The 21,453-nt window shown below is 32.9% G+C and overlaps 1 protein-coding gene across 1 annotated transcript in view; it reads left to right on the top strand.

The window, feature by feature from the left end:
- LOC134717633 (uncharacterized) overlaps positions 1 to 11,601 on the top strand; it is a 33,901-nt gene extending 22,300 nt beyond the window's left edge. The window contains exon 5 of the mRNA XM_063580127.1: positions 11,468 to 11,601. Coding sequence (XP_063436197.1) covers positions 11,468 to 11,601 — 134 coding nt within the window. The remainder of the gene's footprint in view (positions 1 to 11,467) is intronic.
- The last annotated feature ends 9,852 nt before the right edge of the window (positions 11,602 to 21,453 follow it).

Genomic DNA, 21,453 nt, shown 5'->3' with positions numbered 1-21,453 from the left:
ACAATCACATAGATTGGGTTTTTTTTATTAGAAGGCGGATAGAAAGGTTGTCCTACGCTTCGGAGCAATATTCACGGGATATCAACAACATTGTCGACGTTGCTTCGATCCCCGTTATTTACCTGTCCCTTCCTTAATTTTACTTTATGCATAAAGGAGTAGGTTCAATAAGACCTCTCTTTGGCCCCAAAATATAGCAGTTTTAAAAAAATGCTAAAATGTAAACTTTTACTTATTTATTGGTTAGCAGAATGGTTCTGCTACATAAATATGGGCTGTTTTTTTACAATACAATGCACTTACATTGGGTACTAGCACCATTAAGTCATGCTAAGTTACTAAAATCTTCACTATTCCAGCATTTTAGTTAAATTTTAGACGGTTTCTGGGTAAAACGAAAGTGGCCGCATTCGTGTTCATCCAAGATATTGAAATGGAAATTGTATTTGATGATAATACATAAAAAGTTAAAATCTTGCACATAAATTAAATGAATCATATGAAATAGACACTTAAGTATTTAAAAAGTGGTCAAAATCTTTCGTCAGATGAAACTGAAATTTGAGGCCAAAATCGGTCCTTACCGGGTCCTTTGTTCATGCATGGATATTTCATTGTTATTCAACTTGTTTGCATTGGATTAACTATTCTATTTTCCGCAGAATATTCTAAGAAATTGTACAGTGTCCGTAAGCATAAGGTGTGGTAAAACTATCAACAATCTCGTCAAATTCGTCAGATTGATCAAGAGATTTGTCTTTGCCGATTAATTGAGATATGGGACGTCCCAGAATTATACTCAATACACACTTTAAGGTACATGTGGACCCTATGCTAAAATGGCCGTATTTTCACCCCAAAATTTACTCTGAGTACAGACAAACCTGCGCATCTGTAAAAAATTTCAGGCATAGCATATCCTAAATAAATGAATTTTATATATGTTTTATGTTTTAGAAAAATAAAAACTTACCAGGATTTTGCCGTGCACTTTTTTTCATTCCTCCAGAAGGTGCCAAAATAAACTAAGTTGGGAAACAGGTTTGAGAACTTCCCCACAGGTAAAAATTAAAGTGAGCGTTTTTAATTGACATGGACATTAGATGGACAATAGATACCTGACAATAATTGGTTATTCAAACTGTGTATCTGAGTGGACCATATCAAGGTAAACTGAACTGTTTGTTAATTTTATCATCTTCTGCAGAGACGAAAAAAAGTGTACGGAAAAATCCAGTTAAGTTATGAAGATATGGGACGTCCCAGAATTATACTCAATACACACGTTAATGAAATAGTTGCCACTTGAGGTTTAAATATAAGCAAAATCAATCAACCGACATAATAGATAAACAGTATACTATTCCCAGAAGAGAACCTTTTTTATTAAATCATTGTAACTACAACTGAACTACATGTAGGGTAGTATTTACAAATGAATACACCTTAATATTGCTATTTGTCCGCCATTGCTGGATATCACACAGGTTCCCGTAAAATTTGGATGTCATCAAACAAAATATCTGACGCCGCAATTGAAAAGTGATTGTTGTATGCTTCAACATAGGAAGGCGTCCCAGAAAAAAATAAAAATAGCCTTGCCAGACGTCATAATTTTTTGGACTATAATCAGACATGTCAGTGTTGGTACTTTGATGATGCGGCATAATAGTTTTGTTTTACACACCATCATGAACTACTATATATGTAGTGACTGTTATTTTGAATAAAGAGATAAAATGCTGACACTCTCATGTTATGCAGAATTTTTGTTGCATTTCTATAGTTTACCAATATTATTGATTACATGTACATTTATGGTCCTACTAAAAACTCCTGATATCAAAAACATTGCTGATCAACTATGCAGGTATATAGATTTACAATTTAAAGTTCACATATGGTCAGTTTTGGTCGATGCAGTCAAATACTTTTGTTGTAAAGTCGACATGGAGGTATCAAAACTACTGAAATTTTGTAACATATATCAATATTTTGAGTATAAGGAGGACATGGAGGACATGCTGGTATCTTAAATGTATGCGAACAAAACTTTGTTGTTATTATATTGCAATATTGCTGTAGATTATAAATATACATTGAATCCAAACATTAAAAGTATGGCTGATTAACTATGCTGGTATATAAATTTACAATTTAAAGTTCACATAAAGTCATATGGTCAGTTTTGGTCAATGCGGTCAAATAATTTTGTTGTACAAGTAAGCTTGAGGTATGAAAACTACTGAAAATTTGTTACGTATCAGTGTTTTGAGTAAAACGAGGACATGATGGCACCCTAAATTATTGCGAATAAAAATTTGTTCTTATTATATTGGAATATTGCTGTTCATTGTATTATACATTGAATCCGGACATAAAAAATATGACTGATTAACTATGCGGGTATATAGATTTACAAATTTAAGTGCACATATGGTCAGTTTTGGTCAATGCGGTCAAAAACATTTGTTGTACAAGTCAGCATGAGGTATCAAACCTACTGAAATTTTGTTACGTATCAGTATTTTGAGTAAAAAGAGGACCTGCTGGCACCCTAAATTTTTGCGAACAAAAATTTATTCTTATTATATTGGAATATTGCTGTCCATTGTATTACACATTGAATCCTGACATAAAAAATATGGCTGATTTACTATGTGGGTATATAGATTTACAAATTAAAGTGCACATATGGTCAGTTTTGGTCAATGCGGTCAAATAATTTTGTTGTACAAGTAAGCTTGAGGTATGAAAACTACTGAATATTTGATACGTATCAGTATTTTGAGTAAAAAGAAACATGCTGGCACCCTAAATTTATGTGAACAAAAATTTTGTCTTATTATATTTGAATATTGCTGTTTATTGTATTATACATTGAATCCTGATATAAAAAAATATGGCTGATTTACTATGCGGGTATAGAGATTTACAAATTAAAGTACACATTTGGTCAATGCGGTCAAATAATTTTGTTGTACAAGTAAGCTTGAGATATCAAAACTACTAAAAAATTGTTACGTATCAGTATTTTGAGTAAAAAGAGGACATGCTGGCAAACTAAATTTATGCGAACAAAAATTTGTTCATATTATATTGGAATATTGCTGGTCATTATATTATACATTGAATCCTGACATAAAAAATATGGCTGATTTACTATGCAATTATATGGATTTGCAAATTAAAGTGCACATTTGGTCAATGCGGTCAAAAAAATTTGTTGTACAAGTCAGCATGAGGTATCAAAACTACTGAAATTTTGTTACGTATCAGTATTTTGAGTAAAAAGAGGACATGCCGGCACCCTAAATTTATGCGAACAAAAATGTATTCTTATTATATTGGAATATTGCTGTCCATTGTATTACACATTGAATCCTGACATAAAAAATATGGCTGATTTACTATGCGGGTATATAGATTTACAAATTAAAGTGCACATATGGTCAGTTTTGGTCAATGCAGTCAAATAATTTTGTTGTACAAGTAAGCTTGAGGTATGAAAACTACTGAAACGTTACGTATCAGTATTTTGAGTAAAAAGAGGACATGCTGGCACTCTCAATTTATGTGAACAAAAATTTGTTCCTATTATATTGGAATATTGCTGTTCATTGTAATATACATTGAATCCTGACATAAAAAATATGGCTGATTTACTATGCGGGTATATAGATTTACAAATTAAAGTGCACATTTGGTCAATGCGGTCAAAAAATTTTGTTGTACAAGTAAGCTTGAGGTATCAAAACTACTGAAAGTGTGTTACGTATCAGTATTTTGAGTAAAAAGAGAACATGCTGGCACACTAAATTTATGCGAACAAGAATTTGTTCTTATGATATTGCAATATTACTATCCATTGTATCATACAATATCAAGGAGAGAAGAAAAAGGAGTCGTACTTGTATACATTGTATCACAAGCCTTTCAACCCTGAGGTTGTAAGTTCGATTTCCCCATGTAAAAGTCTATTAAAATCGAAATTGGCGTGAACCATTCATCAATCATATAAATGAACTTCATACGAAACGTACAAAAAGTCATACATTTTGAAACGATGACAAATAATCCACTCAAGCACAAATTGAAAATCCTCCATCGGTTATTCTGCGTGTGTTGATTACCAGCCGTGTTCGTTTTTTGTTGGTTTTGTTTTGTTGGTTTTGCAACTGTTTTGATTAAGGCCTTACTGATAAATTTGATGTTAACAGATTAAACGTCATCTCCAACAAATATCTTTCGATTTTTACCCCGCTTCTAATCATCCGATTGATATGATTGATGTATATTTTTTTTCAAACGTCTAGTGATCAATTATTTATCTTACAAAAGACTAGAAGGTTATTAGCAATAAATTATTTATAGGACATGTCCAGTAGATCGACTAGGATGACAATGTTAAGATAGGGGCAGACAAATTGTATTACCTGCAATAGTCCATTTTCATATTTCCGACTTTTGACTACGGAATTAATATTTGTTAGACAGGTGTCCTTCTCTGTGGCAAGCGATCCTGGCTATGGTACTCGGTCAACCAAGAGCTAAATAAATATGTATATTCAATATATTATTCTGTACAATTTTGACTAAAAGTTAACTGTTTAAAAGCTTTCTAAATATCACTAGATCATCGAAAAATAGTAAATATACCGTTAATTTAAACCGATCATATGTCTGATTTAATTTTTTTAATTTCTCGTAATTGACCGAGTACCAGGCCTCACGGTCATAAAACTTTCGAGCATGATTTTTGTACTCAGACTCGAAAATCAACTAATCAAATTGCTGGATTTCATGTTTCGAGCATGATTTTTGTGCTCCGAGCACTGAGCAAAGTTTTATGCCTTCAAGGCCAGGATGTCCTATCACTGAGTAGATAACCTGTCGAATGATTGTAGAACCCAGAGTCAAAAGTCGGTTGTATGAAAATTCTCTATAGGCCATACAGGAATTTTCGAGATGTTGTATTCGTTTTTTTCTGTCATGCAAAAACGGAGTGGTGCTATAAAGAGCATGTTTAATCCACCATTTTCTACATTTGAAAATCCATGTATCAAGTCAGGAATATGACAGTTCTTGTCCATCCTTTTTTGATACGTTTTGTTATTTGATTTTGCCATGTGATTATTGACTTTCTGAATTGATTTTCTTCTACTACAATTAAGTGCAGTATTTTTGTGATTTAATTTTTAATTATCAAAAACATGTCTTATGTTCCATATGATCTATTCCTTTAAATTATTTAAACAGTTTTTCAAGTTTTTGGATAATTCTCAGTGAAATTAAGTATGTTTTTTTTAGAATAACATCATAGTGTTGGATCATAAAGATCGATCTTCAAATATGTCTTTCAATCGAGACAATTTGTCAGCTATGCTTATATCCGAAAACAATTATTTTAATAAATATTTTATAAAAAGACAAACAATTAAGTGCCAAAGAAACCATGATAATTATTTTGCAATGTCACACAACCAATATACATGTAAAACCATTTTCTTAATTGTGGATGTAACGTGTCTTCTGATTGGCTGACAGTGTTTTGTTTGTCATTTCAGATATAATTCTGTCGTGATTTACCCCAGTTTAAAATGGAATTAAGATCTAAATTATAAGAAATGACTGTAATATTTTTTCTGTCTATTCAAAATAACATAAAATACACTTATTCCTTAAATAATTATTAATATAGTTAGTTATGTTCAAGAACATCATTTCTAAAAACTTCAAATTATTTGCTTTTTCTTTAGAAAAATTAATTATGCGAATTTAAGAACCCAAGAATATGAACATTGTCGCTTTTGCTGAAACCAGGAAAATTGGAACCCACGAATAAAAGTACTTTGACAGTAACACCATTGACGCAAAAGTATTTTGGAACCAGAAACAAGAAAATTTGCTTTTACAAATCTATCTCATAAAGAGCTACTGATTGATATCGTTTACATTAGAAAATGATTAAATAAGATTCACGAATGTTACGTTTTCTGAAATACAAGCTGTGTTTTATTTAATTCGATGTCATGAAAACAATGGTTATACAGATTTACAGTGAAACCTGTTCAAACCGAACAATCAAGGGACTTTGTGTTTTGTTCAGTTTTCAAGGGTGTTTGGATAGGCCAATTCCGGGATATCATAGTTAGTTGAATCTGTCACGTGCCTTCCTTCACCGCGTGACTAAAATGTAGGCATCGTCAATTCCAACACATGTTGAGCTAACGTGTGAAAGTTTGATCGTATACCTCCTTTAAGTGGTACCGACATAAAGATTACGTACTTACAGATAGAACATAAATTATTTCTAAACAACCCTACAGAATAACGATTCTGAAAGTGCTTGAAATTTAAATAGAGCAGGATTACAGGTTAGCCTTCAATCTGGTAATGACGATATTCTCAGACGAAATACATGATTCGAGAAATGACATATTGTAGAAGTAAACGGCATATATTTTCAAATAACTTACTTAGCTTTTCCCAATAAATGATAGTACGCAATTTAATAGAAATATTCAGTGGGAATCGGACCATATACATGTATCAAATCATCAGGCGTAGATTGTTAAGATTTAGCAGTAATTAACAAAAGAGCCATCATGATAGTCATTTTCCCTTGGATTCTTTGCATTCGATAAGGTAGGCAAATCACGTTTTAAATAGCCCGATATATGTTAATTATAGTACATAAAAATACGTCACGTCATCTTTTTTCATACATTGAACAGGTATTCCTACAAAAAAAAAAAACAAGGCCAAGACTATTGATTGTTTTATATTGATTTTGTTTAATTTTCTACACCCTTTATGCGGATGAGGCACCATACCACGTACAATATAACTTGTCAAGAAGCCAAATAATATCGAACACATTGAAATGGGATGTTGTTTTTATCTTCCTGAATACATGTAAATCTGTATTTGTCCTGGTCTTTTAAGGTTTTATCGTCTATCAGATGAGATAATATATATTTTAACCGGTGAACATCCTAAATCAGTTGGTCATAGAACACCTTGTGTTACTAGCACATGTTACATGTATATGGCCTTTTCTGGCATTTTAACAAATCGGTCTTTCGTTGTGATACAGATGCAACAGCTTCCAGCTGATGTTTAACCTATAATCATGATTTGTAGTGTAATTGATTTGTTCTGTGGTGTTTTCTTATTTTCTGATGACTTGGGTACCGGTGCAGGGACAATGGTATACATTTCAGTGCTAGTATCTACACAGTAAGTGAATTGGCGACAACACTGATTGATGTTGCTGCATATTATTACATATTATACCATGTTTCAAAAAGGTTTCGAAAAATCGTTTGTGTTGTTTTCAAACTTGTATACAATGGCCTTATTTTATGCTATGTGTATATTACACACGCAACATTTGGGCTTCATTGCTATATAATCAATTCTCGTGTTTTTGGTTATATACAGGCACAATACATCAATTTGACGGTAGTTGTTCCTTGCATATATGTTATAAATATAAGCACACGAATATAAAGAAAGTCAGGAGTATGGACAGTCATAGGAATGCACACAATAAGCGATACTGTATTTTTTTCTTAAATAAAATGATTTATACTATATAGTCAAAATGAACCAGAATGACTCTATGAATTAAGCAAACATCCGAAAAAATATGATATATAAACATTAAAATTTAATATAACAACACAACAACAAAAAAGCAAAAAGACTGGGCAAGATTCGAAAACAATCGTTAACTTGAAGTTCCATGCTCTACTGATAGAGCCACGGCGATGCTTGACCATAATATTCTAAATAAGGAGCTATGTCGGTACAATTTAGCGATGATACAATTTTTTCATTAAAAAGTTGTTTTTTATATAATAAGGACACACTAAACAAATTTCATTTTTGAGGGAATAGGTAGTACAAAATGAACACGAACATCATTACTCTTTTTTTGTTTGAAATGTACTTCTGGAGGGATTCCTTGTTTTTCCCATTTAAAAACACCCTAAATTCCGCATATTGGACTTTCATCCTTTTTGAGGATTAAATTATTCTATCCTTTTTTAAAGCTAAATTCTATAAACAAAATAGTACCTCAAAAATATTATTGATTTAAATTATTGGTTTCAGCTAAGAGTTATTGGCATTAAATCCTGGTGTTGTTACACAGATTCCAAAGAAGCAAGAAGACGGTTGGGAATTTCATACAAAACTAGAACACACCCGTGATATCGCGGGTCCGTGACTGAATTAAAGTATATAACTATGCGCAAGCCTTATTTTAGTATAAGTATTGTCATCTGATAAAGTCATGCCGATTATAAGATACACAGTTTTCTCTGCTTTCAAATCTTTCTGTTTAAACCCGTCGAACGCGAACTTATCACTTACTCTGCTTTCAAATCTCTCTGTTTGAACCCGTCGAACTGGAACTTATCAATTATTGGTAATATTAATTATTTGGAAAACAAAAGGTCCTGGAATGGATTTTTTTTAATCAACAGCATTGTCCTATATTAGTTATAAATAAAGTTGAATTCTTTGGTTTGCTGTTTTACGTCATGCCGTCTATCAAATTGAAAACTGTACCTATACGCCTTATTTTTAGTCCAGATTTTTAGTAGTCGTATTGTTATCTTAGAAAGTCTTACTATCTTAAATGAGATCTCGCGAGAATAGATAAGGTGAGTTATCCTATCATTCTTTGCTGAACTGTCGGCCTGAACGGTTGGCCTGTCTCGTGTTCACTTTGGACATTGAATTGAATGCTCCGAGTAAGTTTTTGTTTTTTTTATTTTAGATATTGGCAATAGATAGGTGTAGCCTAAGAATTTCAATATGTTTGAGTGATATTTAGTGTTTTAATTTACACGCTGTTGTACATGTTGTATGTAGCTTCAGGTGTATTCGATTAAGTTTAACGAGGAAGGGACTTTTAAAGTTTAATTTTAAAGTAATTACACACAGGAAGAGAAATAATGTATGATTGGAATGGAATTTTAGTCAAAGAAAGGCCTAGGATAGCTATGATTGTCTAGTTTAAATTTTGTTAAGAATGATAAGAGACGCCATTTTTTCTCGTAAAAATTGTGGGCACGTGTGTTATTTTTTACCAAGAAGTTATTGAATCGATTGTAATGTTGAATTGTTATTAGTATGTTGTTATGGTATAATTATAGATTTTTACATGACATTTTCCATATGGCCCTGGTATCAGCCCAAGACTCCCATATCAAGCAAGAGGGCTTTAGCCCGAGGGCTTGATATGGGTCGTTGGCTGATACCATAGACATTTTGCATGGCCAATAATAGCCGGAAGTCAAGGTTGGTTATCAGCCCTCGTGGCCGATATCGATATCAGCCCTCGAAATCCATATCAAGCCCCCGAGTGTAACTTCCGGTAACCGGTCAATCAAAGGCTACTTGTAAACAAGTTGAACACAATGAAAAGAAATTTAGAACGTTACAAATGTGCTGTAGATTTTAAAAAGTAGAAACAACAGTGAAAATCACAAAAGTTCCCGTAAAATTTTGACGTCATGAAGAATTTAGAAAATATATTACGCCACACTGGAATGAGTAGCGATATAGGATTCTTCCTAAGCATTTTTAAACATTTGTAATGTAACACTTTAAAGTCGTTTAATATTTTCAATTCTTAGAGTTAATATATTTATTGTTAATTATTTCTGAAACTTTTCACATAACGTTGTTAACCTTCTATGATACTAACTTTTTTTTTTTAACTCACAGTGATACATTTATTTATTTTTTTCGTTAAATATCTTTTTGATTTTTGATGGAATATCAAACATTATTTGGTGTAAGCTATGTTTTTTCTTCTGCGTGAAAATATGTGATAAATAGATTATAACATGTCATTTTCCATATGGTCCATGGTATCAGCCCACGACCAATATCAAGCCCTCTGGCTTGATATGGGAGTCTAGGGCTGAGACCAGGGCCATATGGAAAATGCCATGTAATAATCTATAAATATAACATAGAGCAAAAGAAAGAAAAAAAAATGTTCTTTAGTTTTACGTCATTTATTGATGTTGTATTTGTCGGGATTATGAATGCATTTTATGTTTTCTAGATTTCCATGTCGGGATATTCTTATATTTTCTGTGGTGGAAAAGAGTTAATATGTAAAGCAAGATAAATGAACAAAGTTATAGAAAAAAGAAAAAAGAAAAAAAATATATTTATATATATATATATATATATAGTAAAGGAACGGCTGCAGTGCAGGCGATTTGGTGTCACGATATCACAGTAGCATGGGTTCGAATCCCGGCGAGGGAAGAACCAAAAATTTGCGAAAGCAAATTTACAGATCTAACAATGTTGGGTTGATGTTTAGACGAGTTGTATATATAGTAATATACATACATTAGAATTAGGATTAAGTATAATATACATGTATGCCTATTAACATTTATATATTGCTGCTCTGGTTTAAAAAGAAAGAAAAAAATTTAAAAAAAATGTATAATAATCATAGTACTGAAGTACTGGACATCTGATGACCACAAGTCTCAGAAAAAAAGAAAAAAAACACATCTCTATTTCTGAAAGTGCGGTTAATGTATGAATATATTTTTCTGGGACGGGTTCATGTGTGTATGATAAATTTATTATAAGGAGTTTATTCTCATCGTAATGGCTGCTATATTGTAGATATACAAATCAGTACACTCGGTTTATTGTTATATATTATTTTAATACTTGTTTATTGCAGTTAAATGTACATGTATTATAATTTTTCGTGCATTTGCATATTATTGTATTCTACTATATTAATAATAGCGCAGTGCAATTAAGTGCATGGTTGAATACTTCACTTTTCTGTTAAAATTTCAATTTTTCAAATAGAATGGATATGAGAAGGCATTTATATCCCCCCCTCCCAAAAAAAAATGTTTAATCATCCATGCAGAGTTATCGTTCCTTGAGATTGCAGCCTTCTTGAGATATTCTTCGGCATGCATGTTTATGTATGTTGGTGATTTTTAGCTTGTATGTATATAAACATGAAACAAAATATTTTAATATTAATTTATCTTCGTTATAAAGTATTTGATGAGTGTTCTTTGAAGCAATGAATGTATTACAAGCAATAAGGAATATGTGTTTGCACTTGGTGATGTCTACATATTCGTCACATTCCTAGATTGGTTTAAACCCATACAAATATTACATAATGGAATCTAGGTGATAGCAATAGACCGAAATGCCCTCACATTATCCGCTGTAAAAATAAAATATATATAGCTTACCGGTTACAAGTATATATACTTTGTATATATGGTAATATTTGACATGTTATAATTGATTCAAGAACAGAGACATTTGTGCGAATTGAAAAATTAAATATTATTATCAATAATATTTTACTATTCCTAAAGTAGTAGTATAGGATGTGTTAAAACATAAGAGTTTGAGTTTGATTTGTTATTTAACTGAATTTCAGGCTCACATTTGACAATGGAGGCTAGACTGAAGCAAATGGAGGATCAAGTAAAAACTATTTCTGGTCAGTCTGCAGAAGGACAAGTGGACGAATGTTTGAAACATGTAAGGATCTTAGCATCTAGGCCTAATTAAAATCAATCTCACGTATTATTGGCTGCTATAGAAACACTTGTAGGGGTAGCGGTGAAAGTGAATTATAAAGAATCAGAGTATTTTTCTAAAGCTTTTACATACTGTAAAAAGTTTGAAGACTGGAAAGACTTATGTAATTTAACCATGAAACTTTTCGGTTCGGCAGAGGATAAGAGAATTGCTAACGTTGTAGCTGATTGGATGAAAGGCAAAAAATATGAGTCGTCACCTAAAAAACGTCAATCAAAAGAAAATATTTCATATGAAGCAGATGTTAAACCTAATGATTGGGATATTTCTGGAACTTTGGGTACAAGTAACAAACAACCACAATTTACATATCCTCAACCATATGGGTATAATGGTGTGTTTCCGCCGCCTTACATGTTTCCACCGGGTTTTGGAAATTTTCCTAGTGGCCCAGTTCAGAGTGGACCATTTCAGGGTACAAGTCCTTGTCCTTTTGGTAGAGGTAGCAAGCCTAGTTATGCTAGAAGAGGAAGGTTTCATTTTTGTAAGGGAGAGGAGCATTATATAGCGGAGTGCCCTAAAATTAAAAAGTTATAATAATGTAGGAATATAATGTTTGAGTAATATTTGAAGAAGCTATTATATATTATATAGCAGGGTGTCTAAAGATACAAAAAAATGTAGTGGAGGAATATAAATGTAAAGCAAGTTTGTCATATTTGTGTAAATGTTTTAGGGAAATAATTATATTAAGCATAAATAACATTAATTATTTTTTTGGATATACAACCTTTAACTCAAGGGACACTGAAGCCCTAGTGATTTTATTGTCACGCGGGTTACGGGTTGAGTATCCACCTCTGTAATTTTCCTGTTGGATAGAAAAATAAATTTAACAAAGAAATATAAAAATCAAAAGCTAATTGTTTTATTTTAGGATTTGATTTTTGATGAAATTGGAATAGAGGATAGGAAGTGAAAGTTATCTACATAAATTCCTGAATGGGAATTTTCTTCTGTTTTTTTTCCTGAGTTATTAGAAAAGCGAACGCATGTAAGCTGGGTCAATTACAGAGGTGAAAAAGCTCAACCCTTGCCCAAAGTTTCGGTGAAATAATTGGGTTACAGATGATAGTGTCAACCTTGGTGATTTGCGGTTTAGAAACCAAAATAATTTTATAGCTGGAAATATCCATTTAAATGTAAATGAATGGGAAAATTTAGGCGCATCTGATAATGTTTTGAACTGGATTAAAAATTGTGTTAATATAGAAGATTTTTTCAAACATTTTAAAGGAAATTTTAGAGGGGAGTCGTTCAATTCGAACACTACTCCTAAAAGACACTTTCCTAATGCTAAAATATGTGAAGAGCACAAGGAATTTATAGTACATACTCTTTCAGAAAGAATATGTAATGGGTCTTTAACATTACTTGGAAAGGTTGGTGAATGTGAACCTCCGCATTTAATTTTGCCATTAACAGTTAAACCAACAACACCCAGACTTTGCCATGATGAAAGGTTTCTAAATTTATGGATAAAAGATTCCCCATTTAACCTTGATACGCTAAGGGATGTACCCCGGTTGTTGGAAAAAGATGATTTGATGACGTCAGTTGATGATAAATCAGGGTACGACCATATTTTTCTGTGTGAAAAATCTAGAAAATATTTTGGGGTGCAGTTTGGGGGATATTTCATGGTATTTAATACAATTCCGTTTGGATTCAAGGCTAGTGCTTTTGTCTACCAAACTACAGGCATGGTAGTAATAAGCTTCTGTAGGTCTTTAGGAGTACCTTGTTTGCAGTACATTGATGATGGGTGGATAGGTAGTGGCTTTAAGAATAAAGAGTTATCTTACTGTGATTCTAAAGACAATGAAAAGCCTTTACTAGCTGTTAAAGCTTTATATATTGTATGTGAAGTGTTGTGCAGATTAGGATATTTTGTAAATTTACAGAAGTCAGTATTTATTCCAACAACTTTGTTGAAGTTTTTGGGTATGCTTATTGATTCTAATCGGTTGGCATTTGTTATTCCAGAAATGAAGTCAGAAAGATTTGCTTTGCTCCGCAATAAAATTTTGTCATGTAAGGTGGTAGATCTAAATGCATTGCAAAAGTTTGCAGGGAAATGTATTGTTTTTTTACTAGCTATTCCTAGTGCAAAATTGTTTACAAAGGAGGTGAGTAGGGCTATTAGTCTAGCTTATAAGACTAGTGGTTATGTGATTATTTCTAAGGATTTGAGACAGGAAATTGAGCATTGAGCGTTTTTGGATGGTTGGAAACAATGTTTTTCTTGGAGAAGTGAAAACCACTTACAAATTTCATTGGCAACTGAAGCATCATCCTTTAAATCAGGTGCCTTGATTTTTTCTGATACAAGTGAGATGCAAGTTTCGGATTTTTGGCCCCAAAATGATAATAGAGCTATTCATTTGAAGGGAGATCATGCTCTGCTTAATACGCTAAGATCTGTGCCAGATAGAGTAAGGGATCATAGGGTAGATGCATATGTTGACAACCTTGCTTGTGTATTTGCTTGGGAAAACAAGAAAGAAAAAGATCCCCAATTGAATAACATAATGAAAGAGTTGTATAACTTCACAGTCAATTTCAATATGGATCTTAAGTTGATTTATGTTCCTTCTAAAAGTAATCCTGCAGATAGTGTTTCAAGAAATATATCTGCTCAAGACTGTATGTTATCTAGGGAAAGATTTTGTTTGTTGGATATCACTTTTGGGCCACACACACAGTAGATATGATGTCACTGGACTCTAATGCAATGCTGGACAGCACACACAGTAGATATGATGTCACTGGACTCCAATGCAATGCAGGACAGCACACACAGTAGATATGATGTCACTGGACTCTAATGCAATGCAGGACAGTAAAGGGAATCACACACAGTAGATATGATGTCACTGGACTCTAATGCAATGCTGGACAGCACACACAGTAGATATGATGTCACTGGACTCTAATGCAATGCTGGACAGCACACACAGTAGATATGATGTCACTGGACTCTAATGCAATGCAGGACAGTAAAGGGAATCACACACAGTAGATATGATGTCACTGGACTCTAATGCAATGCAGGACAGTAAAGGGAATCATTTGAAACATTTTACACCATTTCCATCGCCCCACTCGTCAGGAGTAAATGTTTTTTCACAGAATTTGCGGAATGAGGGCAGGTTATATGTATACCCCCCTTTTAACCTTACTATGCTTTTGTTATACTATCTTAAGGAACAGAATGTTAAACATTGCACAATGATAGTTCCTTGCATGGTTAATAAACCATTATGGTGGCCAGTGTTTTACCGTTTCCTAGTGGACTAGTTTGTCCTTGCTAAAAAGTGAGATATGGGTGTTGTATTGTTCCCCTCCAAAAAAGGATATGTAACGAGTAAGTTTGGGTTATCATTTGACCTTTGGGCATTTTGAGATTTTCATTGTAGAGTATGAGGAGCTATTTGGCCATACCCAGAGTTAATGGGACCTGTTTAAGTTGTGGTGGTTATAATTACCAAAATTATCGATTCTGTCAAGTCTGTGTAGAAAAAAGATGGCTACCGAATGAGGGTTGATAATTTTTCTTTAGATGAGTATAACGACCAGAAAAGGATTCTCCATTTAGAAAGTATGATAAGTTCTACAGCCTATAACAAGAAAAAAGTTAGCTTAAAAAAAGAGTGTGACACATTTCTTGAAAGTCGATCAAAGACATTGATTTCGGCTACTCCTGAAGATGTGCGTTTATTTTTAATGTTTAAGGACAAAAAGGGAAAAACTCAAGTTCATGAGCTTAATTGTCCTTTTTAAGGCAAAAGTAATAAACAAAACTGTGTTTGTCCAACAAGACTGGCTTCAGGTACCGTTTCTTCTTTGTTTGGACAATTAAAGTCGTTATTTGACGATTTTGGAAAACAAGGGGAATGGACAGAATTTAGCCTGTTAAAACAAGGCAATCCTGTTTCAAGTACAGTTATAAGTAGATATTTGCGGGCTATGCAAATGGAACAATCTTTGCACATGTACCGATCAAGCAAGCAAAACCAGTATTTTTGGACAAATTAAGGAAGATTTGTGTTCATATCAATAAAGAGTTAAATACTCCAAATTTAAAACTTTCAAAACGATTTTTATATTTAAGAGATCAGGCTTTCTTTAAGCTACAATTTTTTGCCGGCGATCGAGCACATGATTTGAGTTTGTGTGTAGCACAAGAAGTGAAAAAACTCCCTGATGGAAAAGGGTTATTATTTTGTCACACTGTTGGGAAAACTTTGAAAAATGGTAAAGTGAATGAATTTGTTGTCCAAAAATTAAATGAAGAGGTCCTTTGTCCAGTTGAGGGTTTATATAGATATGTTAACAATGTTGGGGTTATGGATATAGATGTTACAACAGGGTTTTTATTTAGAGCACTAGATGCGTCTCGTACGAAAGTGTTAGAATCACAAGTTTCATCATCTGGTATGAGCGCACGACTTCAAAATTATTTAAAAGAGTTGAAATTTTTTTAGGGTGAAACACCACATGGAATTCGTGTTCATTAATGTCAACAGGGGTGGCTTCTTGTCAAGGTATAATGGATCATGTTGGATGGTTTCAAAAAGATACTTGTAATAAATATTCAAGAGTTAATCAGTTAGTGGATTCTACATCTGTAAGCTCTCTGTTTGCCAAAGTGGCCGATGCAGATTTTGTAAAAACTCATCAAATTTTCGATAAACTTGGTAATGTGACATCTTTGGATCAAGCTTTCTAATAAAAGAAGTGGAGATAAAACAATGTAAAACAAAGAAGGATTAACAATGCCTTGGTTTAAGTAAACTTGCAGGTATTCAAAAAGTAAAATCACAAAAATACTGAACTCAGAGGAAAATCAATTTGGTAAGTCCATAGTTACATGGCAAAATCAAAAAACAAAACGCATCAAAAACGAATGGACAAGAACTGTCATATTCCTGACTTGGTACAGGCATTTTCAAATGTAGAAAATGGTGGATTAAACCTGGTTCTATAGCGCTAACCCTCTCACTTTAATAACAGTCTCATCAAATTCCGCTACATTTACATGATGCGTTAAATAAACAGTCACAATTAATAAAATAGTCAAAATATGGGTACATCAGTCATCATCGTATAACAATTTTAAAAGGATATCAATTGTTTTTCACTTACATATTACAGTAATACTGTAATTTATTGTAGACTTGCTTTAATGTATATACTATGGTTCAATTTTGTAGTTTAAAGACATGTTTTTCAAGTGGGTTTCATTTGGTATATTATGTCTGTATAGTAAATGTATTATTCAATTTTTTCAGAGATACATGATATATGTTTTCATTTGTAAAATTGTGATAATCTTTTTATTTTGTATCGTATTTATGACCGGTTTATTTTGTTTTGGGAAAATATATATAATAAAATGGTGAAAAAAAGGTTTCTTTTCATGACTGATATCCTGACATTATTCTGTATATGTTTAGATGTAATGAAATTGAGCAGTAGCATGTCATTAATATATGAGACTTTAGTATTGCTTCCTGTTATGGTGTCCAATGTTCAGACGACAGACACATGCGCTGTTTTATTCTTCTGCAAGAACAGGTAGTTAAGTGATTCAGAACTTATATTTTTACTTACCTGTATACATTAGTCTTATTCTTGTACTGATAATGGCCAATGCTTTTGGAGATCGAGATTAAATTACTAGATTGTTGGCATACATAATAAAATAGAAGCATACATATCACTGAATATAAAAATATATGGTATGAGTGCCAATGAGACAACTCTCAATTCAAGTATACTAGTATATAATAAAAATATTGGTTACATATACATTTTTAGTCTTTAAAGCAGATTGGGTTAGGGCTTTATAGTCTGATCAACACTGAAGCAAAAGAAGAAAAAAGAGGCCTTTTGAGTACATGATATAAGTAACGGTTGCAAACCGTTTTCGGGGAATATAATGTTTAATTCATTATCTCTCATCTAATGTGTGTACAAGGTAACCCGTAGCTTAGCTTTTTGACACTACATGTATGCTGTTCTTTTAAATAAGGTTCTTTTGGTGAGATTTCTGACAGCGTTGGACTTGAAGTGCACTGCAACAGTTTCATCTCCATCCCATTGGTTTTCCTCTAGCATCGTTATTGTAGTGTAAGAAGTTTGATAGTTCTCCTCATTGGTATCGTTAATATAACGGGAGCTAGTGTATGGCTGAAAATGTTGGAAGTAAAAATCATCTCAAACAACAGATTTTATAAAAAAAACAAAAAACAAAAAAAAAAAACAAAAAAAAAACCCATATATTATGATCGTCATTTCTTCATCTGCAGGTCACTGAGACTTTAGGACAGAAAAATTGAATACTTTCACCTTGCTGCAAGTTAAGAATGTCTCCCGTAACCAATTTATGTATGTTTTCAAAAGGCTGATGGCATATATTGGTTAATTTTAAGGTTTGAGTTTTGGGATAAGTTTTGGGAAGTCTTATAGATGTTTTGTCTTTGTATGAAAACGTCCATTGTTCAGGTGAAGTATGACTGTGTTTTATATCTACTTCACCCCAATACTTAACCGAACCCTAGTCTATTTGAGCAATCTTAATTGTGATAGTATCATATCTTAAATGAGATCTCGCGAGAATATACGAAGTGAGTTATCCTATCATTCTTTGCTGAACTGTAGTGCTGTGAGTAAGGCATTGTCATATTGTGTGCAATTGGACGAAATAAAAACTGGATAGACGGGAAGAACAAAAACAAAAAACAAAAACAACAAAAAAACAACAACAAAAAAACAAACAAAAACAAAAAACGTGACAAGTGAATGAATTTTATCGGGTAAAATTTGCTTAAATGACTTTGGGTTTTATATCTACTTCACCCCAATACATAACCGAACCCTAGTCTATTTGAGCAATCTTAATTATGATAGTATCATGATTAAAATACTACAATAGGTAACAATTTGACAATTTAGTTTAGTGATTATGACCCGTGTATATAGCATATTAATCCTGAATACACCGTTTGGTGGTGCGCCTGTCAAATGCGGAACGTACAGATAAGGTAATAGGTAAAAGGTGAATATACTACATGTATTCATGGTGTCGGTATCGCACTCTACCCGGAACTTCTTAATTATTGGCAATATTAATTACGTGGAAAACAAAAGGGCCTGGAGTGGTGTAATTTTTAATCTACACTTTTGTACTATATTAGTTATATATAAAGTTGAATTCTTTGATTCGTCGTTTTTACGTGATGACGGCTGACAAATTTGACCTCGTAATTTTACTATTATAGATGTTACAGATACAATGGTGTATGTCTTTGATGTTACTTCTGATGGTATTCGTCGTCACGTCGGATGTTACTTTATTCAATTATGTATTACTTCAGTCGTCTTGTTGTCACTTCTGAAAGATGAATATTACTTGCGACTGGCTGGTACTACCTCTAGAAACATCTCAAAACTTAGAGATGATATGGGTTAACCTCTTTTTGCTGAATGCCACCTCTTACGGCCTATTACATGTATCACATGTACTTCTGGAGATTGCTTGTCAGCCGATATAGTTTTTCTTCTTGTTGGTGAATGTTACCTCTAATAGTGCATGTACTATAGAATCATATTCAAAACAGTGTGGTCCTGGCCATTGATTGACGACCTAAATTATCACATTGACTGGGACAGATTAGGTGAACGTTTGTCTGTAACGACCATTGCTCACTTCTTACTTTTTATAGAATTTAAACTGTGGGGTCACCAAAGGTTCTTAACGCCTTTAATAAAAAATAATTCGAAAAATTATTCAGGAATAACCTTTATGTTTTGATTTATATTATTGATATAAATCAAAACATCGTATTATTCCGGATTCGTTTTTCGAATTGCTTTATTTAGGTGTTGTGAACCTTTGGTGACCCCACAGATTCAGTGTCTTTAACAAGTACATAGTGAGCAGTGATTGTTACCGACAAACGTTCACCTAATCTGTCCCAGTCAATATGATAATTTAGGTCGTCAATCAATGGCCAGGACCACACTGTTTTGAATATGATTCTATGTTCTTCTGGAGACTGAGTACGCTTCGGACCATTAAATTTTAACAAACAATTGAATGATATGCCGAATTATATTGAAGGGTTTACAATTCTCACTTATACGAACAATAATCAAGTTGTGCTCCTACTTTTAATCACAAAGAATTAAATTCTACAATTCAAATAAAATTGAGAATGGAAATGGAGAATGTGTCAAGAGACAACAACCCGACCGTAGAAAAAAACAACAACAGAAGGTCACCAACAGGTCTTCAATGTAGCGAGAAATTCCCGCACCCGGAGTTGTCCTTCAGCTGGCCCCTAAACAAATATATACTAGTTCAGTGATAATGAACGCCATACTAATTTCCAAATTGTACACAAGAAACTAAAATTAAAATAATACAAGACTAACAAAGGTCAGAGGCTCCTGACTGGGGACAGGCGCAAAAATGCGTCTCTTTGATACATTCCCCATTTCCATTCTCAATTTTATTTTATAAAACTGTACATTGTAGTTTATGCTAAAATCAAGAAAATTGGAACCCACGAATAAAAGTACTTTCACAGAAATACCATTGACACAATACATATTTCGGATATAGAAACAAGAACATTTATTAGCGTTTGCAGATCTATCTCATAAAGAGATTGATATCGTATATTACATACGAAATTGATTAAATAAGATTCACCAATATTAAGATTTCTGAAATATAAGCTGTGTTTACTTTAAAGATTCGATGTCATGAATGGTTACAGTATACAGTGAAGCATGTCCAAACAGAAAAATCAAAGGTCTTTGTGTTTTGTTCGGTTTTCATAGGTGCTCGGAAAGGCAAGTTCTGGGATACCGTTGTTAGTTGAATCTGTTATGTGTCTTCCATCTATGTGTGACTACAATGTAGGCATCATCACTTCCAACACATATTGAGCGAACAGGTAAAACGTTTGATCTTATAATGCACAAAATATTTGGAAATTATAAAAATTAATAATATAAAAAAGATGTGGTATGATTGCCAATGAGACAACTATCCACAAAAGATCAAAATGACAGGAACATTAACATCTATAGGTAACCGTACGGCCTTCAACAGTGAGCAAAGCCAATACCGCATAGTCAGCTATAAAAGGCCCCGATAAGACAATGTACATAAATTCAAAAGAGAAAACTAACGGCCTTAAAAATTGAACGAAAAACAAATATGTAACACATAAACAAACGACAACCACTGAATTACAGGCTCCTGACTTGGGACAGGCACATACTTAAATAATGTGGCGGGGTTAAATTAATAAGTTGGTTAGCCTCCTTTGAATAAAGATTACGTAACATAAATTATTTCTGAACTTCCTAATAGAATGACGATCTTGAAAAGGTTTGAAACTTAAATAAAGCAGGGACACAGTCGTGCCTTCTGTCTAATAAATGACGATAGTGTCCGGTGAAAAACATGATTCGAGAAATGACATATTGTAAAAGTAAACGAAAGTTGATATATTCAAATCATTTCGACTGAATGACGGCAGACGGTAAAAGTGCCACAACAAATTATAATTGTGTCGTATAGATTTTTAATGTAAAAGTTAATGAAATATATTAACAAAATATGTTATAGAAACATATTAACATTCTTATCGGATGCAAGTTCATCGCCATCGGTCAAGTTCCGTATTAACAAAACTAAAATTTTGGAATGATTACAGCCGATTGCACTGAGTTTGTAGGTAATGGGCTTATCTTTGGTTAGCTTGCTTGCTCTCTGAACCTTGAAGTCATTATTAGGTAAGG

Source organism: Mytilus trossulus, chromosome 5 (assembly GCF_036588685.1).
Source record: "Mytilus trossulus isolate FHL-02 chromosome 5, PNRI_Mtr1.1.1.hap1, whole genome shotgun sequence".
NCBI classification, from domain to species: Eukaryota; Metazoa; Mollusca; class Bivalvia; order Mytilida; family Mytilidae; genus Mytilus; species Mytilus trossulus.
Note: the sequence above shows the minus strand (reverse complement) of the source record. Positions and strands in the feature narration are given on the sequence as shown.